The sequence below is a fragment of the Pagrus major genome, chromosome 6 (genome assembly GCF_040436345.1).
Source record: "Pagrus major chromosome 6, Pma_NU_1.0".
Taxonomy (NCBI): domain Eukaryota; kingdom Metazoa; phylum Chordata; class Actinopteri; order Spariformes; family Sparidae; genus Pagrus; species Pagrus major.
Window position 1 is genome coordinate 13184575 of NC_133220.1, and position 15944 is coordinate 13200518.

The 15944-nt window shown below is 42.4% G+C and overlaps 1 protein-coding gene across 1 annotated transcript; it reads right to left on the reverse strand.

Annotated features, from left to right (window-relative positions):
- Positions 1-15674, reverse strand: cttnbp2nla (CTTNBP2 N-terminal like a). Its single transcript, XM_073468436.1, has 7 exons — positions 15590-15674; positions 12594-12698; positions 4410-4643; positions 3155-3262; positions 2232-2420; positions 1952-2122; positions 1-1791 (listed from the first exon to the last, which is right to left on the reverse strand). Exons 1-7 carry the CDS (start codon positions 15626-15628, stop codon positions 868-870), a joined length of 1770 nt encoding a protein of 589 aa, XP_073324537.1. The 5' UTR covers positions 15629-15674; the 3' UTR covers positions 1-867.
- Between the last annotated feature and the right edge of the window lie 270 nt (positions 15675-15944).

The window sequence follows — 15944 nt, forward strand, 5'->3', positions numbered from 1 at the left end:
AATCTTTGAGATTAATTTATTAAATCTGTCACTTTCCAGCTATACATTACTGTAAAGGATGTGATAATCAACATGGCGGCTCTTATAATATCAAAGCCATGGTTGACTATAAAATACTTGTATGTTTCATAATTGTTCTTTTAAATGACAAAGGCATGAAATTGATCAAATCACAAATCTTAAACATTAATATTTTACAATGGTGCCTGCATATAATCTGAAATTATAAGATTATCATAGCTAAGCATACATAAAGCAATACATGGACACAGCTCAGTATGACACTGATTGGATTATAAAACTATAATACATTTAATAGCTAAGGAACATTTATAAAATGAACTATACATTTTTATAAAAACAACAGCTAAGTACATGTGAGTGCACACTGAAATGAGACAGTTTAGCATATATTGGTCCAGGGACTACTTATTACATTTGGTCAGAAGATTACTGTTTTTGTGATAATGGAGCAACATACTTGAGACAAAGCATCAGGGGAAAAATGACCTCTTCATGTGATGAATTGATTTGTATTCTTTGGAAATATAACACCATAAAAAGACTTGTAACAGTATGGTTTGCCCAACATACAGTATTGGCACATGTGAAACTATCAGCTGTAACTGCTAATTAGTACCTGCACCTGAACCACTACCTAAATAGTGCCTCAGCGCATATTTAAAAAAAAAAAACCTCTAATAAATACAATTATAACAGTGTTTGAAGGGACCTCTGTTCAAATAAGCATCATGTCATGTAAAAAACAATATCTCAATCATAATTATGAGACGTGGATTAAACCATCATGTCACGAGCAGAGTAGCAGCTAATTATAACTAATTTATCGACGGATCAAATGATCAGTTAATTAGAAGAAACCACCATGTCCAGTTCTTTGACTCCCTCCTGGCTTGAGGTGAGGCCACAGGTGCCTGAGAGGGCGCTGTCTGAGAAATGGCTGGCAGACCTGGGCACTGAGGCCGGGGAGGGAGGGGCCTGGGCCAGACCGGGCTTCTTAGGAGGGATAGGTGGAGGGTTGCCCCTGTCTGCCCTAGGGATGGTTGGTGATCTGATCCCCTGTGGTAGTCCTCCTCCTGCGGCCCTTCCGATGACGGGAGACAAGGGCGCCGCCAGGCTGCGGTAGTCTGTACCAAAGGGGGAATTGTTCGGTGCTGCGAGCTTCGCTGTGGCACCCTGCTGGACGGTGGTGAAGCGAGACAGGACTTGAGTGACGGTGCTCCGGGCCATCTGCTTGACTGGGCTGGCTTCTATGGAGGAGCTCACAGGGGAGGCTTCCTTGGGTGAGAGGGGAGGCACTGCGACCTGCGCCTGAGGCTCCGGTTCAACGGTGCCCTGGAACTTGTGACGAGCAGCGTGGAAGCGCTGGTTGATCCCGGCTTGGTAGGGAGAGTGGTAGCTACCAGGGCTGGGGCTGCCTGGTGAGCGTTTGGCAAGGACAGGCGAGGCGCAGGGGGAGGAAGGAGGGAGAGTGGATGGGGAATTTTCACCCCCATTCTGTAGGCAAATCTTCTCTGCGTGGACGTTATCTGCACCATTGTGCCCATTGGTCTCCATCTCCATCAGACAGTGACCGTTGACTTTAGGCTGCGCAGGTTGCTGGTTTCCGTCTTCCTCAATGTCCTCAACCTTAATAGTGTCTACTGCTGTTTTTCCTGGAGGAACTTTTGTGGCCCACTCCTTTTCTTGTGCCTCCACGGGAACTGAAACTCCCCCCCTCACATCTCTCATCACATTTGTTTCTTCCAGCTTCCGCTTCAGCTCTTCTACCTGATCACAAAATGGGGAAAAAAAGATCAGTTTCAAGCAGAAATGTGGTTGTACAACGCAATTTAATCAAAGTGTAGAGGAAATTGCTTAAGCTAGTCATAGTATGTAAAATGTGCAATCTACTGCCACCTGCATGATGAATGTGCTCAAGTGTTCACACCTGTTGTTGTAGCTGACAGCAGTGAGCTTCCTCCTTCTTCAAACGGGAGCGGAGCTGCTCTCGCTCCGTGTCAAACTCGGCCAGCTGCTCCTCGACCCTCGCCTCCATTCTCAGGGCTCTCCTCCTCTCATCCTCCAGCTCTTTTCTCAGGGCTTGACAAGCCTCCTTCTCCTGCGTGAGAAAACGTGTTAACACAGTGTAAAGTATAGCCAGGCTGTACATTTGTAACAACGGAAAGGAAGGAAATAAATTTGTATGCTCGGAAACAAAATGTTAATACCTTGTCAAGTTTACGGCCCAGCTCAGTAAGCCGGTGACCCTCCTCCAATGCTCTGGCGCTTGCCCACTTGCACTCTTTGGCCAAAGCACAGGAGAGCTGTTTGTGCTGAGCCCGTTCTTCTTCTAGCTGGTCAGTAATCCGCCGCTGTTCTTTTTCCAACCGCCTAACCTGGCTCCGCTCAAATTCCAGCTAGAAAGACACAATAAACGAGCCTGTCAGAGGTAGTAAACACTGTTTTACTGGTGGATGGTATTTCACTTTTTTGCTGCATTCCCACCACCACTTGGAAGCTGAGGCAATTAAGTCCGCTCTCCTATGAAAAAGCAATGTTTAATGTTTGTGCACGACTACACAACATCGTCATCAGTCCATCTGTTATATACTTTCTTCTGCAACTTAATTTTGTGTCGAAGCACAAAACAAAAAAACAAACTGGTTGTGGGTTTGTCCATTGTACCATTTTTGGGACATAGAAGCTTCACTGAGAATTTTCTGCAAATATTCAAAGCTTCAAAATTCAACTTTTTTCAGTGCAGCTGATGCAACGTCTTCTTCCTCTTAAAATAATGACACAAATCCTGACGCATTCAAATACGGACTTGGACGTCAACTACCATGGCAATGGAAGAAGCTTTGAAGCACTGAAGTCAGCCCCACTGGTTTGTCACTGCAGATTTTTAAAAATGCTGAGTGCTTGAAATCAGAAAATGTTCATCGCTGCAAGCCCCAACCTCAAAGTTCCTCTCCTTTAGGAAAGTAGTTCCTCCTGAGCTGGAACCTAATAAAGACCATAATCCCTGTAGTGGAAAATTTTCCAAAGGTTCCTAGTCCCTGGGGACAGTTCCTGTGGTGGAAACGTGACTTACTAAAACAGTTCTTTTAAAACTCCATGTGTTAAAATGTGGCTATTAAATCGAAGGCACCTGTTGCTGTAAGCGCTCCCTCTCCTTTTCCAGGATGTAAGTGACATCATCTCCCTCTGCTGTGTCCTCAGCATGCTTCCTCTTTTCCTCCTCCAGATCCGCAATGACCTGAAGCCAACACAGCGGGGAGACAGAGAGTCGGGAAAGACATTATCTCACATGAGTTTGCTCTGCTTGAAATGAAGACTAGTAACAGTTATTCTGAAGCAATATAATTACTACATTGTAAGCAGCAATGATTGCAGTTAAGCTAAATGACATCAACAACTACTACTCATCTAAATATCATGTTCAGCACTGGCTGAAGAGAAAAGTATAGTTTTCAGTCAGAGGTTTTATAAAAGCCTAAAATGATGCGTGCTTTGTGTTTGTTCAGTTCAAAAAGACCCGATGGGAATCATTATGTGCGACAGAAATGTAAACATTAAAGTGGTATTTGAATACTTAAATAATAAAAGGGCCTAATTTAATGTTGATAGTAGACTTTTAAATATTTTTAAAACAGCTTCTGCCTCATTCTTCTTTGCAAAACAAAACTCTGTTTTGTGGTCTATTTTGTAAATACTCTGAAATAATATTTGATAGTGAAGTGGGAATTCTGGTATTGGAATTTTTTGTGTCCGCGAATCTACTTCTAGTTACTGAAGTGTTTCATGTAAAACTAATGTGATAAACACATGAGATTACAGGAATTTTGTGATCTCACACATTGCTCATTTTGTCTATGGGTCGCACTCATAATGAAGAGAAGACAGTGACGTGTTGTTTCAGGACTGTCCTTAAAAAATAGTTCACACTCTCACACTCATCTCAAGCTCCCATGAAACAAAGGAAAAACTGAAAATGACATCAGTGTGCACTTATTTCATAATTCTTCTTTCATGTTTGTTACCCTGCACCTGTGAAAGTGCTTTTCATGTGTTTGGAAATTCATGCTGAAAACAATGCTGTCTTTTTTGTTGTTTTTGTTGCTGTACCTGGGGAAAAAGTCTCCAGAAAACAAAAGGTTTGAATGAAGTGGGATGATGTAATCAAATTTGTTTTGTATACCAACATTTTGCTGTCAGACTTTGTTATATACTTTCAGAAATCCCCAGTGCAATTTACTAGTTGCCTTCTACATTCATGTTTTTCATATATTTTCCAACATTGAGACCAGCTTTTCTCTTTTATGTTTGCCAATTGTTTTTTTATCCACATAAGGAACCAGCTCGTTTCTGCCTCCCTTCATTAAGAGCCACACATCCACACCCACCCTTCTGTGCCTGCTCTCCGCTGCAGCCAGCTGGGCCAACATCTTCTCCTGCATCCTCCTGCAGTGGCTCACCACCAGTTTGAGAACCACCAGAGGGTTGGAGGTGGAGGAGGAACAGCCCGAATCCTTGTTCTGGCCTCCTACAGCCTCACTGTCTCTCTGCAAGGCTAGGAAGGGGTCGCTGAGGTTGTACCTGCCATACCGCTCCTGGATAAACAGCTCTTTACGCTGGGCCTGTAGAGATGGGAAGAGAAGAATGAGGAGGAGTACAGGTGGACTGAAGGTTATATTGTAGGAAATTCTTGGCTTACTTATGCTCTGGCACGAATGCTGTTATTTACAGAGGGATTTAAAGTTGGCTGTAAAAAATGAATCTTCTCTTGGATCGGTTTTCTGGCTTCTCAGACATGTCTGAGTCTCAGCTGTTACTAGATGCTGAGTCCAGTCGGTGCATATTTGAAGAGACATTATTAGCCATGTACACAGCATAGCTTTAGGGATGACAATGCTGGCAGTCAGTCGGTTCAAAACTTTGGTCCAGACTGAAATATCCCAACAACTATCGGATGCCATGAAAGTTTGGAACAGAAATTCCTGTTCCCCAGGGGATTAATCCCAATGACTTAATCATTTGGAGGGAAATATCTCAACAACTATTAGATGGATTGTTATAAATTGGTACACACATTCATGTCCTCCTCAGGATGAATCGTAATACCTTTGGTGATCATAAGTTGGGCATTTTACTATACCGGTCTATGGGGATTGACTCGCTTTTGCAGCCAACCCCAAATGGCCATTTGAGGAACTGCCTATATTGGCACTTCTGCGTTGGCTCCATTTTTTAGGCACTGAGGTTGCCACTTGTTACAGCCTCAGAGATGCTAGCACGTCTGTAGCTAGTCTACCTTCTGCCTCGAATTGCAGACTAGCAAGAGCACCAGTATACAGTCTGTAATGGTCCTCAAAGTTTCTATACAATTGGTCAAATTGAAGCCTAGATGCAATTATTTTAAGCTGGCATTATCAGCTGAAAAACTGAAATCCACCCCACTGAACTTTGAAGTCATAACATGATTTAAAGGTTTTAGTTAGCACATGCTGCTGTTATATCTCTCCCATTTAAACTAGAGTTTAAACTAGAGTGTTAAATGATCAGCAGATAAAAGAAGGGGAAGAGAGGGAGAGGAAATGCATAAAAATACATGAGAAATAGCGCTAGCAGGAAGAAGGAGCAACAGATGGTGAGTGTCTGTCTATCTTTAGCAGGACAGCTGCTCTGGACTGGGCTTTGGCCAAGGCAGACCTGTTCTCTGTTTAACTCATGACAAAGGAGGGATAATGGCAGCAAGACATTTCAGGTTCAGCAGATGCCTTTGGGCCTGCCGTTAAAAGGGGGTGAAGTGTGTGTGAGAGAGAGAGAGAAGGGGAGAGACAGGAGGAGGAGGAGGGCTACAGCCAAGCTGGCAATGTGTCTTAGTGAGGTTTCAACAAAAGAGGATCAAGAGATTACAGAGAACAGTATCCTCTCTAGCAGGGTGAGGACAGCGCTCCTGATGACTGATATCAAGATTACTTAGGAAGAAGAAGTGTAGATTGGCCAGCAGAGCATTATTCAGCCGACTCACCGTCTTACAGAGCATTTAACTGCTGACTGTGTGTGAGTTTTACACTGGAATACCATGACCCTCCCAAATTGCACTATATTGGAGTAGAACCGTGGCTACTTGGCTATCTTAAAGCAGTTCCAAGCATTGGTATTATTGTTGGACGAACAATGACAAACAGGGGGCGGGTGATACTACGGTTTTGTCACCGTCACCGGTGTCACGTTCAGCCATGACATGGACTTTGCAACACTTTCAATACTGTCAGAACTGTCTTAGCATGATAAAAAGTGCTTTACTGTGGCTATGATAACATGCAGCTGGAGGGCTAAACACACACTCACAGCACTGGAGTTACATCCAGTAACTACTGTTTTCCTCATTAATGCGACAACAACAACACGTGGAAGGTAAACAAAGCAAGTTCTCTGCAAGAACCAACACAAACGGCATTCCGAGGAAGTGAGGAAGTGAAGACCCAGTGGATTAACTTTATTTGTGATGGAAATGTCACCACAACAACTGTAAAAATCTCATAGGCTATGTGCGCTAACCATTTGACTTTTTCCACGAGGGTCAGCAACATAAAAAGCAGAATTCGCTTTAAAACACCAGCCCAAGGATGGATCGTATAAAAAAAAGGGTATAGTAAAAGCAAAGTTTAAAAAGGGAACCAATCTAGATACAGATGGTATCATTATTCTATAGCCATTACGTTGTGCAATCAACATTTACTTCATAGTTCGTAGTAAAGAAACTGGATGTAATGTGGATCAGCCACATCACGTCTGATACTTGGCCCACTTAATGAGGTGCGTGTTGGATTGGTGCATAATATTGTCAAGAGAAATAATTTATAAATAATTAAGGCGATTTGAAACTAATTCAAAAGTCCACCATTTGGAGCGATAATCAAGGCATTCTATCATGTCTGACATGTTCATACAAAAAACACACTTTATCAAAGCAATTGAATTCTTATTATTCTAAGTAAAGCCAGTTAGATCAACACAGGCACTGATGATGGCTGACTATGGACAGAGAACCGAAGTTCAAACAATATTCCACAACAGATCAGAGGCTTTGTGATTGTCATCTTCAACATGTGATGTGGCACAAGGAGAAGAGGGCAAGGCTGCGAGGCTCCGCTGCTGTTATTTGATCCAGTCCGCTGAGGATGGTGTGAAGGCAGATCAAACGGCATGGAGGGGTGAAACAGGAAAACACAGAGTGCCCAGGAGAATTCAAAAATGCCTCTCAAATGTGGGCAGTATCTAAAGCTCATTGACCACATAGCACATTGACAGTAGTCTTGTGTGCGATGTAGTCCTGGATCTTGTCATCACTATTATGTTATACAACACAGGTGTCACATCTCATTGATATTGAAAAAACATTTGTCTACCAAATATGATTCATAAAGACATGAGAGCAAAAATGAGAAGTCAGTTCGCAAGATTTCATACTGCTCATCAATGTTTTAGGGTCGGTCTCTTCTTTTTCTAAAAGGTAGATATTCAGTTTTGAAGAAAAAAAAACTTCAAAGAGAAATCTGTCGACACACTTGGCCCGCAGCCCATCCCTGTTCCCGTCAATGACTCTCTGCTCTGATGTGTCACTTTTACGGTCTTAAATTAAATAAGCTTGGATCAGGTTTTCCATTCTTGACCCTAAGCACTTTGCCCGAGGATATATACTCAGACTTTAATCACTGCAACTATGTGCAATACTAACAGAAAAAAAAACAAAAAAAAGTGTAAGCCGCTGCTTTGCCTTGTTATTTCCTATTTATTCAGTCTGCACACATTTCCATAACTGGATAATTGGCCTTTAAATTCTTTCATTTTTTTTCTAAATCACAAGACCTCTATTAACACAAACTCTGTCTCTTTCCCAGCTCCCAGTCCAGCCTGTCAATGCACACAATAAGGTACACTTCCACAACACAAAGGAAGGCTGTTTTCTTCCCCACCAATCTTGCAGTGATGCAGAGAGGGTGGAGGAAGCGAAATGAGGGATTACAGCAAACACGTTTCTGACATTACTTTTTTAATTCTTAACACCTAAACCTACCAATGCTTATTCATTACATCATACTGCATGTGTACAATACCCATAATCATTCAGAGCATGACTGCTATGCATCACAGTCTACCTCCATTATTCATGCTTTTGTCTGCTGGCTACAGTTCTTGGCAACCTGTGTACTTTTGCTTGGGAAGTTGTCTTTGTGCCATGGCTGCACTGGTTCCAATCCAGCTTATCTTTTGCTGACACATGCCTGTACTCCTTCAGCCATGCAGTGTTGGTGACAAGATCTGTGTAATACTGAGGGAAAGTGATATATGAACTTCTTACCCAGGAGTCCTGTATATTATATTGCTGCTCAGAGAGATTGCTAAGTACCCCGAAATGCCCATGAATGTATTTAATGTTCCCTGCAAAGAGACTGGATATCTGAGGATATACTATCCATCATTAAAAAATGATTTTGGATGAAATGCAATGAATCAGTTGTTGGAACTTGGCTCTGATAGTGGCCAATGGCTGCACTGCCTCCACCAGTCACATGGGGATGTACAACACTGCTTTGCATGGAGGCTTCACACACAAAGTCAGGGTAATGGCATTTGGTACCAGAGATCTTTTATATATAAAAGGTCCCATAGTATGCTAAATTTTAGGCTGTCAACTAGAAACTTTTTACATGCTTTAATGTTTAAAATCACATAATTTTTCTCATCCTGTCCATTGCTGCAGCACTGCACATTGCATTTTAGTGCCCATCTCTTTAAGGCCCTCCATATGAAAAAAACCCATTCTGCTCTTACTGGTCAGCTGTCAAAGGCCTGAGCAGACACTGCCCACTGTGTTTCTGCAACAGCCCTGCTGGTGTTTTTGCAACCATAAACTAGCTGGAGGCATCTCTGAGGGTGGTGACTGCATAGTTATGACCACCTTGCGGAAGTCCTGACGGCTAATTTGAACGCACGGTTTCTGAACATGGGCTCTGTGGATTAGGCGTTTTGATACATTCACAGTATTAATATAGCACCTAGATCTAATCAAAAATGCAGGAAATCCAACTTTCTGCATTATGGGACCTTAAAGTATTAAAGAGCTTTCCACTAGAAACCATGGTTGACCTCTAAACTTGAAAGTTAATTAAAAGCCTCATTTCCATATTTGAGTCCCCCTTTAACCTAAAGTAGAGACGCATGTGCCTTTCTCAAAGCAGAGTGACTACTGGATCACTGCAGGGCTTTGTGTGCCAAATACGAGCATTGCCAGAGACTAACTTCCTTTTGAAAGCCACAGTGTGAGCAGCTGCAAAAGTGAGTCACAAGGGGAAAAATGCAGTGGATAGTTAGAATGCCAGTGATAGTTCTGCATAATTAAATATAGAGCACCACAGAAAAACCACATCATTAACCTCACATCCTGTACTTGGACTATTTCCTGTAAAAAAATCAATGATAAGAATGTTACATTTTTAAAACGCTGAGAACGGCAACTACACATAAAAAAATACTACTTTAAATACTTTTCATCAGATGAACCAAAGGCATGATAAGCAAAGCAGTGAATGGTGTTATTACCATGGTGATTTGTGGTTGAGCTAAACATTTCTCACATGTCACATGTGACGGTGACACATCAGTTGAGACAGACGTGAGCAACATGACTGAACCTTCTATAATTACTGTAGGTCCATGCCCATGTCTTATTGTTGGAATGAGACTACAGCCACGTTAGCAGCTCAGTGAACCTGTACTTAGACGTGGCAGCGCTTTTTGCAAAATGTCAGCATGTTAACTTGCTCAGTTACAATGACCACATGCTGTTGTTTAGCAGCAATGTTGATGTTCACCAACTTAGTTTAGAGTGTTTGCTTTGCCTGAGACTGATGTGAAAATAATTGTTTTTGCAGGTATTTTGCTGTAAATTTTTGACCTGATGATAGCCCTAGAGGTAAAGTGAAAGGGTCACCAAAGTCATTAGGATTCATCCTCTGGGAACTATGAATGTTTAGGCAAACTTTGGTGCCAATCCATCAAGTAGCTGTTGAGAGCTGTTGACCTGGTGGGGTCTGTTAGGGTTGGGCAATGTCTAACTAACTGTCATATGACGATATCCGCAGTGAAACATCAAGATGGATGATGACTACTACTGTAGTCACCACTGTTTGTCACTTTTGTTGCCAATAATCTCTGACTGTCCCCCTTAACCGAGAAAGACCAACTCTCGCATCTCTTCCTGGCAGGCATAGTTAGCCTGCTGTTTATACTGAGAAAGCTAAGCTTAGGAGACGCAAATACCAATGCCACAATTGGAGAGAAACACGCCAAAGGCGAACCGTGGAAATGAAACATCACTTCCACCAATGTAACTGAACGTCTTGGGTCACCAAACTGGGCAGGTTTATTAAGATAGGACATGGAGATGTAGTGCATTGACCAGCAACAACAACATATTCTTTTCAATTTTGTTCCCATGTCACAAACCCCAGCAACTCTGAGGGGACACACTGGTGTGGGGCCTTTAAAATCATGATGTTACGATGGCACAGGGCTCAGTAGTCGATGACTGTCAGCCATCAATGGTGGCATCGTCCAGAGGTAAAGTGAGAAAATCACCAGTCCTCTGTTGACCATGAATGTTAGAACAGCCATGTATCAGAGCCATGCCTGTGGTGTGGCTGAAAACAAAAGTATTACGGGGGGACGCTGTACTGATAACAATTCATTTTCATGTGAGGGCGAGACCCAAGATTCCACATTGCTACTTCCTTAACAGCACAACAGCAGGAAGGTATGAAGTCACCTTTGGCAAATGATGTATCCTGCAGAGATGAGATTAGTTTACCTCCATAAGCTCAGTTTTCACTTAAACCCTGCAATTCATTTCCTGCAGGTCAGTAATTACACCCTTAACTAAAGCGTCCATCAGACTTAACACTGCAGCATTGATCCAATCCCAGATCTGAATGGGTTAACAGTTTGTGCCGATGGAGCCATGAAAGAAGCACAGCCATATTCCTCTCAAGCTCCAGTTAAGGCCAATGTTTATTTGTTCACTCCTACTCTCACTCACATTGAGTCATCAGGCACCCAGCGTGCTGTAACTCCTCTTGCCTTAGATGGCCAGATCCCAGGAGAGATGTAGGAATGTGGTCTAGACACAACACATGAACATTCAGCAGCCGACTTTCTTAAACGGCTGCTGTCGAGTTCACTGGCTGCCTCTCCAGTTTGTTCTTTCAATGGTGCATTTTACACCAGGAAAGTGAATTGCATTCCTAGACCGTAATGGCTGTAAATCTCAAATATGAAATAGCTGGAATGAAGTCTGCAGCGTTCCGGGAATATTTTGCAGAAAAACGCTCCATCATTAATTCTCTTATTCACTGCTTATCTTAAGTTTGTGGTTTATTAACAGCATCACAGTGACAGTGTTTATCGAGTTAAATTCACAACTGTTTAAATAAATGACAAAACATCCTTAAGTCCCTGCAAATAGTTTCTGAAACCCACAGTATGTCGGCCTGCAGGACACAGCACAGCAAAGGACAAAGTGTGGGAAAATAGCCTGACAATCCTTTAATTGAAATGCAGCATTAATCCTGCCAAAGTAAGACAACTTAATGTTGGAGCTAGCTGCTCTGTGTCAAACTGTGTGTGTGTGTGTGTGTGTGTGTATACTCTACATTGTGGCTATTTCTAATTGAGTTAATGTTCAAGTCTACTGAGACGCATCTACTCATTTAAAGTTATGAAAAGGATGATATATGAGACAGTGCCTTGAGAGATCTACTCCATTCTCCAGAGGCACAGACACTTGTTTGTTGCAAGCAAATTGGATGGATCCAGAGGAATTTTAACTTCACAGATGTGGCTTTGTCATTTCTTTACAGAGAACCTTTCTTACAGGAAATGAGAATTACTTTGATTAAATCTGCAGCATATTTTCTTCTTATTTTGTTGCCAGATCCTTATGTATGGATCCTTATGATTACACGAACAAATGCATGACTGTGATACATTAAAAGCATCCATAACTCTATATACCCATGACCAACAAATCTTAACAGGCATCAGTAGCCATCCAATGTAGGTTTGCGCAGGCCTACCTCCTGTAGGCTTTTAAAGTTGGTAGTTTGTTCTGTCATAGAGAATTGTGGCTGTAGTTGAAAAGCTGTATCAAAATGTTCACAGAAACCTCCCAAACCACAGCTGCTGTTTCTCTGACGTCCACTATTTTTATTAGTCACATACAATGTGACAGCTCTTGCGTATGTTTCTCATGAGTGGCCAATGTAAGAAGCTCCACATGCAAACTACCAAAATAAGCATGCCATGTTGTGGCAATATGCTGCAGCAGTGGTTTAAGAGGTTTATTCTGATACTTCAAAACTTTTTCCTTGCTGTGAAAGACTCTCACCATTAAATGGCTCCATATCTAAAAACAGCCACTTTAAAGTCTAGAGGGAGTGTGTGTTTGATATTAAAAAGACAGATTTGTGCAGTGCAAATCACTTGAATGTTATATTCATGTAAACAGCTCCATTGATAGGTACCTTCAGGGCATCAATGACCAGGTCCCGCGCCTCCAGCTCTCCCTCCAGGATGCTGAAAAGCATCAGCAACTCTGGCTTGGTCATACTCTCCATATTCAGCTTGGACTGTGAGGACATAAGATAAAAAAAAAGAAGAACTTGGTTGATTTGGTTTGGTTTAGTTCTTAAAATTGAGAACCTTTATATGAAACTTGGAAAACTGTTCTCCCTCAATAATTTCTCAGTTATTAAATTCAATCTTAAAAAAAAAAGGCCTGGTGTTTTCCAACAACTCTAAATCAGACATCCAGACAGACATCTGATCTAACTGATCTCGCCCACTGATTTATGAGCTTTGTGTGGATATGTAGTCATTATCTTGGGGTAGAGAGTAATTTCGAAGCGCAGAACCAGTGTGCAAAAATGTAGTAACATTTTTCTCCTGTTTGAAAAGAAAACAGACAGCTAACAAATCTACTAAAGTAGTCAAGGTGTGCAATATAGCTCAAGCAAAACATGAAAAATTAAAAAAAGGAAACTACTGTCATCCAGGCACATTAAATAACTGCACAATTTACAGCTGCAACAGTACAACTCAGATCTGAAGGCTACATTTTCCGTCTAAAGGTGCATTTCATTTTCCTAGTGTGTTTTGGATATTCCAGCTCTTTGAGGTGACAAAAACATGGCAACACCACAAGCCGACATGTTCATCAGGCACAGATGGATCATCACACATCAAATAAGAGAGAGTCAGCTTCCAGCATCCTAGCTGTCCCACGTCTGTTTACAGTCAACTGTTAATGTGCGTGTAACTTAACTTTCAAGTTTAATGAAAATAATACCAAATCACTTTGTTTTGCTTTCCCACTGCACGTCCCATTCATAATGTCTCTATGACAGTTGATGTGGTCTCTTTGTAGTGTCCCTGCACTCTAATCTCACAGCTGTGTTGGTTCTGCTGACAAGCCCTGCGGTGTCCACACCTCAAACATCCAACCACACACTGGCCAAGTGAACGCATGCGGGCCGCTCTTTGAAATAAGATCAAAGCTGTTGATGTTCTTACACTAAGCATGCTTTGTCGGATGAGAATCGTCGTGTGGGACGTGTAGGGATAGAGGCACGCTGCACTGGCTGACTAGTTAATAACAGAAGTAAAACTCCAGCTCGATCCACCAAAGCATTCTCTCTGAGAAACTCTCTCGCTGCCGTTTACTTGACTTCAATCAACACCTGAACTAGCCTTCATTCAACAGGCCGGGACTCTGAGCACTGTGCGGTCACCACAACTTTCCACATCATGAAGTCATTCGGAGGGGGTGGACTGATCTCTTGGAGCACTGGTCGCATTATGACACACAGGAGCCACGACCTTTCATATCAGAACTAGAAGCTACAATATTTTGCAGGAATCTTCAATAACTTCTGCCACAGGGAAACTTGTTGCTAAACTGGTGCTGCAGATGAGCAGGACAGCATTGAAATACACTGTGAAACTTGTGCAGAGTACTGTGCAAAACTGAGAAGAGGAATAACCCTGGTGAACTGCACCTACAGCCTAATCCCTACAGCAGCGTCCTCTCACAAAGGAGGCACACAGTCTTTCAGTCCTGCCTTCACCAGCACTCATGGTCTGTGGCTTAACCACATGGGTAAAATGCTAATTAAACTGCAGCGTACACACCTCCCTCGGTTTTGGTTTTACAGGCTTGCTTGCTAATTTCACAGGCCGCTGTAATCACTGTGAGAAGAGTGTGTGCAGTGTTATGAGAAATGTCTGGCCCAGCGGGAGCCTACATGTGTCATCACGCTTGTTTGGATCCTCATATTATTTCACCTAATTCCCAACCGAGTTGGAGTTGGTAATCACACAAACACTGAGAGATAGCATGGGAAATACAAATGTTCCCACACGTTCTCCGTGGCTCCACTTCCGATCAGGAAAGCCTTGTGTCCATAATCCTTTTATCCATGTTTGTTTTAAGCCCGGTCAGCCATGTGCCTCGTCTGCAACACTGTAACCTTATTAAAAACACACAGCAGCTTTTACTGCAAAAACATATGCTTCACTCCAGGAGGGGGCCCTCAGTTTCTGAGTAGATTTTTATGACTCTTAATGTGTACAGCAAATCATATCACCCAAACCAACTTAGTCGCAGGACTGTTTTCAAGTCAACTGCTCACGTTGAATGGCAGCAAAAGTTACACTAACAATTTGCAGGTTATTTTTAGATTTCAGTGGCTCTAGTAGTTTTCCCTCACATCAACTTCCAGCTGGTTTTACTAGGAAAAACACAGTGTGTGCACGAAAACATGTCACAGACTGTAAAAACCTCTTTGGCCCACAAACCTGAACATGGCATGAGGGTCAAGTGAGGGGAAGTACAGCCTGAGAGGTCTGCCGCATTTCCTTGTTGTGGTAATCAGGATGTGTGACCAGATGCAGCATGTCTGTATGCTAAATTGGATTTGGTGGCCAACCTATTTTTTTTTTGTGTAGGTCAGCTTGCTACCTAATGGCTTTGATGCAACCTAGTTGTAAAATATATAGCCTATGTTAAAAACGAATAAGTTTAACTAGATTGTTGAGTAACACGAGCGTTAGTTACTTAACAACTGGAGCCAATGGATGTGAATTTATCCAGCAGAAGAAGAAGAAGAAGAAGAAGAAGAAGAAGAAGAAGTAGAAGAAGAAGAAGAAGAAGACCAAACGGCCATCAGCGTCTCGCTGAGATGTTACTGTGGCTTTTCTTCTTCGCTGAAAAGGTTTTTTGATGAGGACAGCCGACATTTTTCACGAACAAAACACATTTTCGTGCCATTTTATCTTAGAAGAAGATGCAGGTCAAGCGGTTCGGCCTGTAGCCTCTAGACTACTTTTGCTAACTAACGTTACATCTTTTTTTTGTGTGTGTGTTCCTCTTCTTTTGGACCAAAACTGTAAACACGACAAAAACACGGCGAAAATATCGCCTCCACTTTAACACAAACAAGTTTTCTGTCGGACTTCTTACCTTCATATGTCCCTCTGAGGTATGTGAAAACTCCGGCATGAACTTTTTCTCCTGTCAGGAGATTTGTTTCACTTGATTTGCGTCCTCTGATCCCGACGCAGCGGGACACTGGACGACCAGGCGCTGTTCTGACTGGCAGCAGAGACAGCCAATAAGCGAGGCAGAGCTCCGGACGCTGACCAATGAGAGGCGAGCTTCTGGGAAAAGGGGGCAGGAGCAGTGACGTCCCACCTCTTGGGTTTTGGTTGGGTTTCTTTGTTTAGCAGTTCTTCAGTGGCTGCCTCTTCTTCAAGGATTTCTCATGGGCACGTAGAGCAAGTTATTTAATGACTTTACACTGTTTTACCGGACAAAA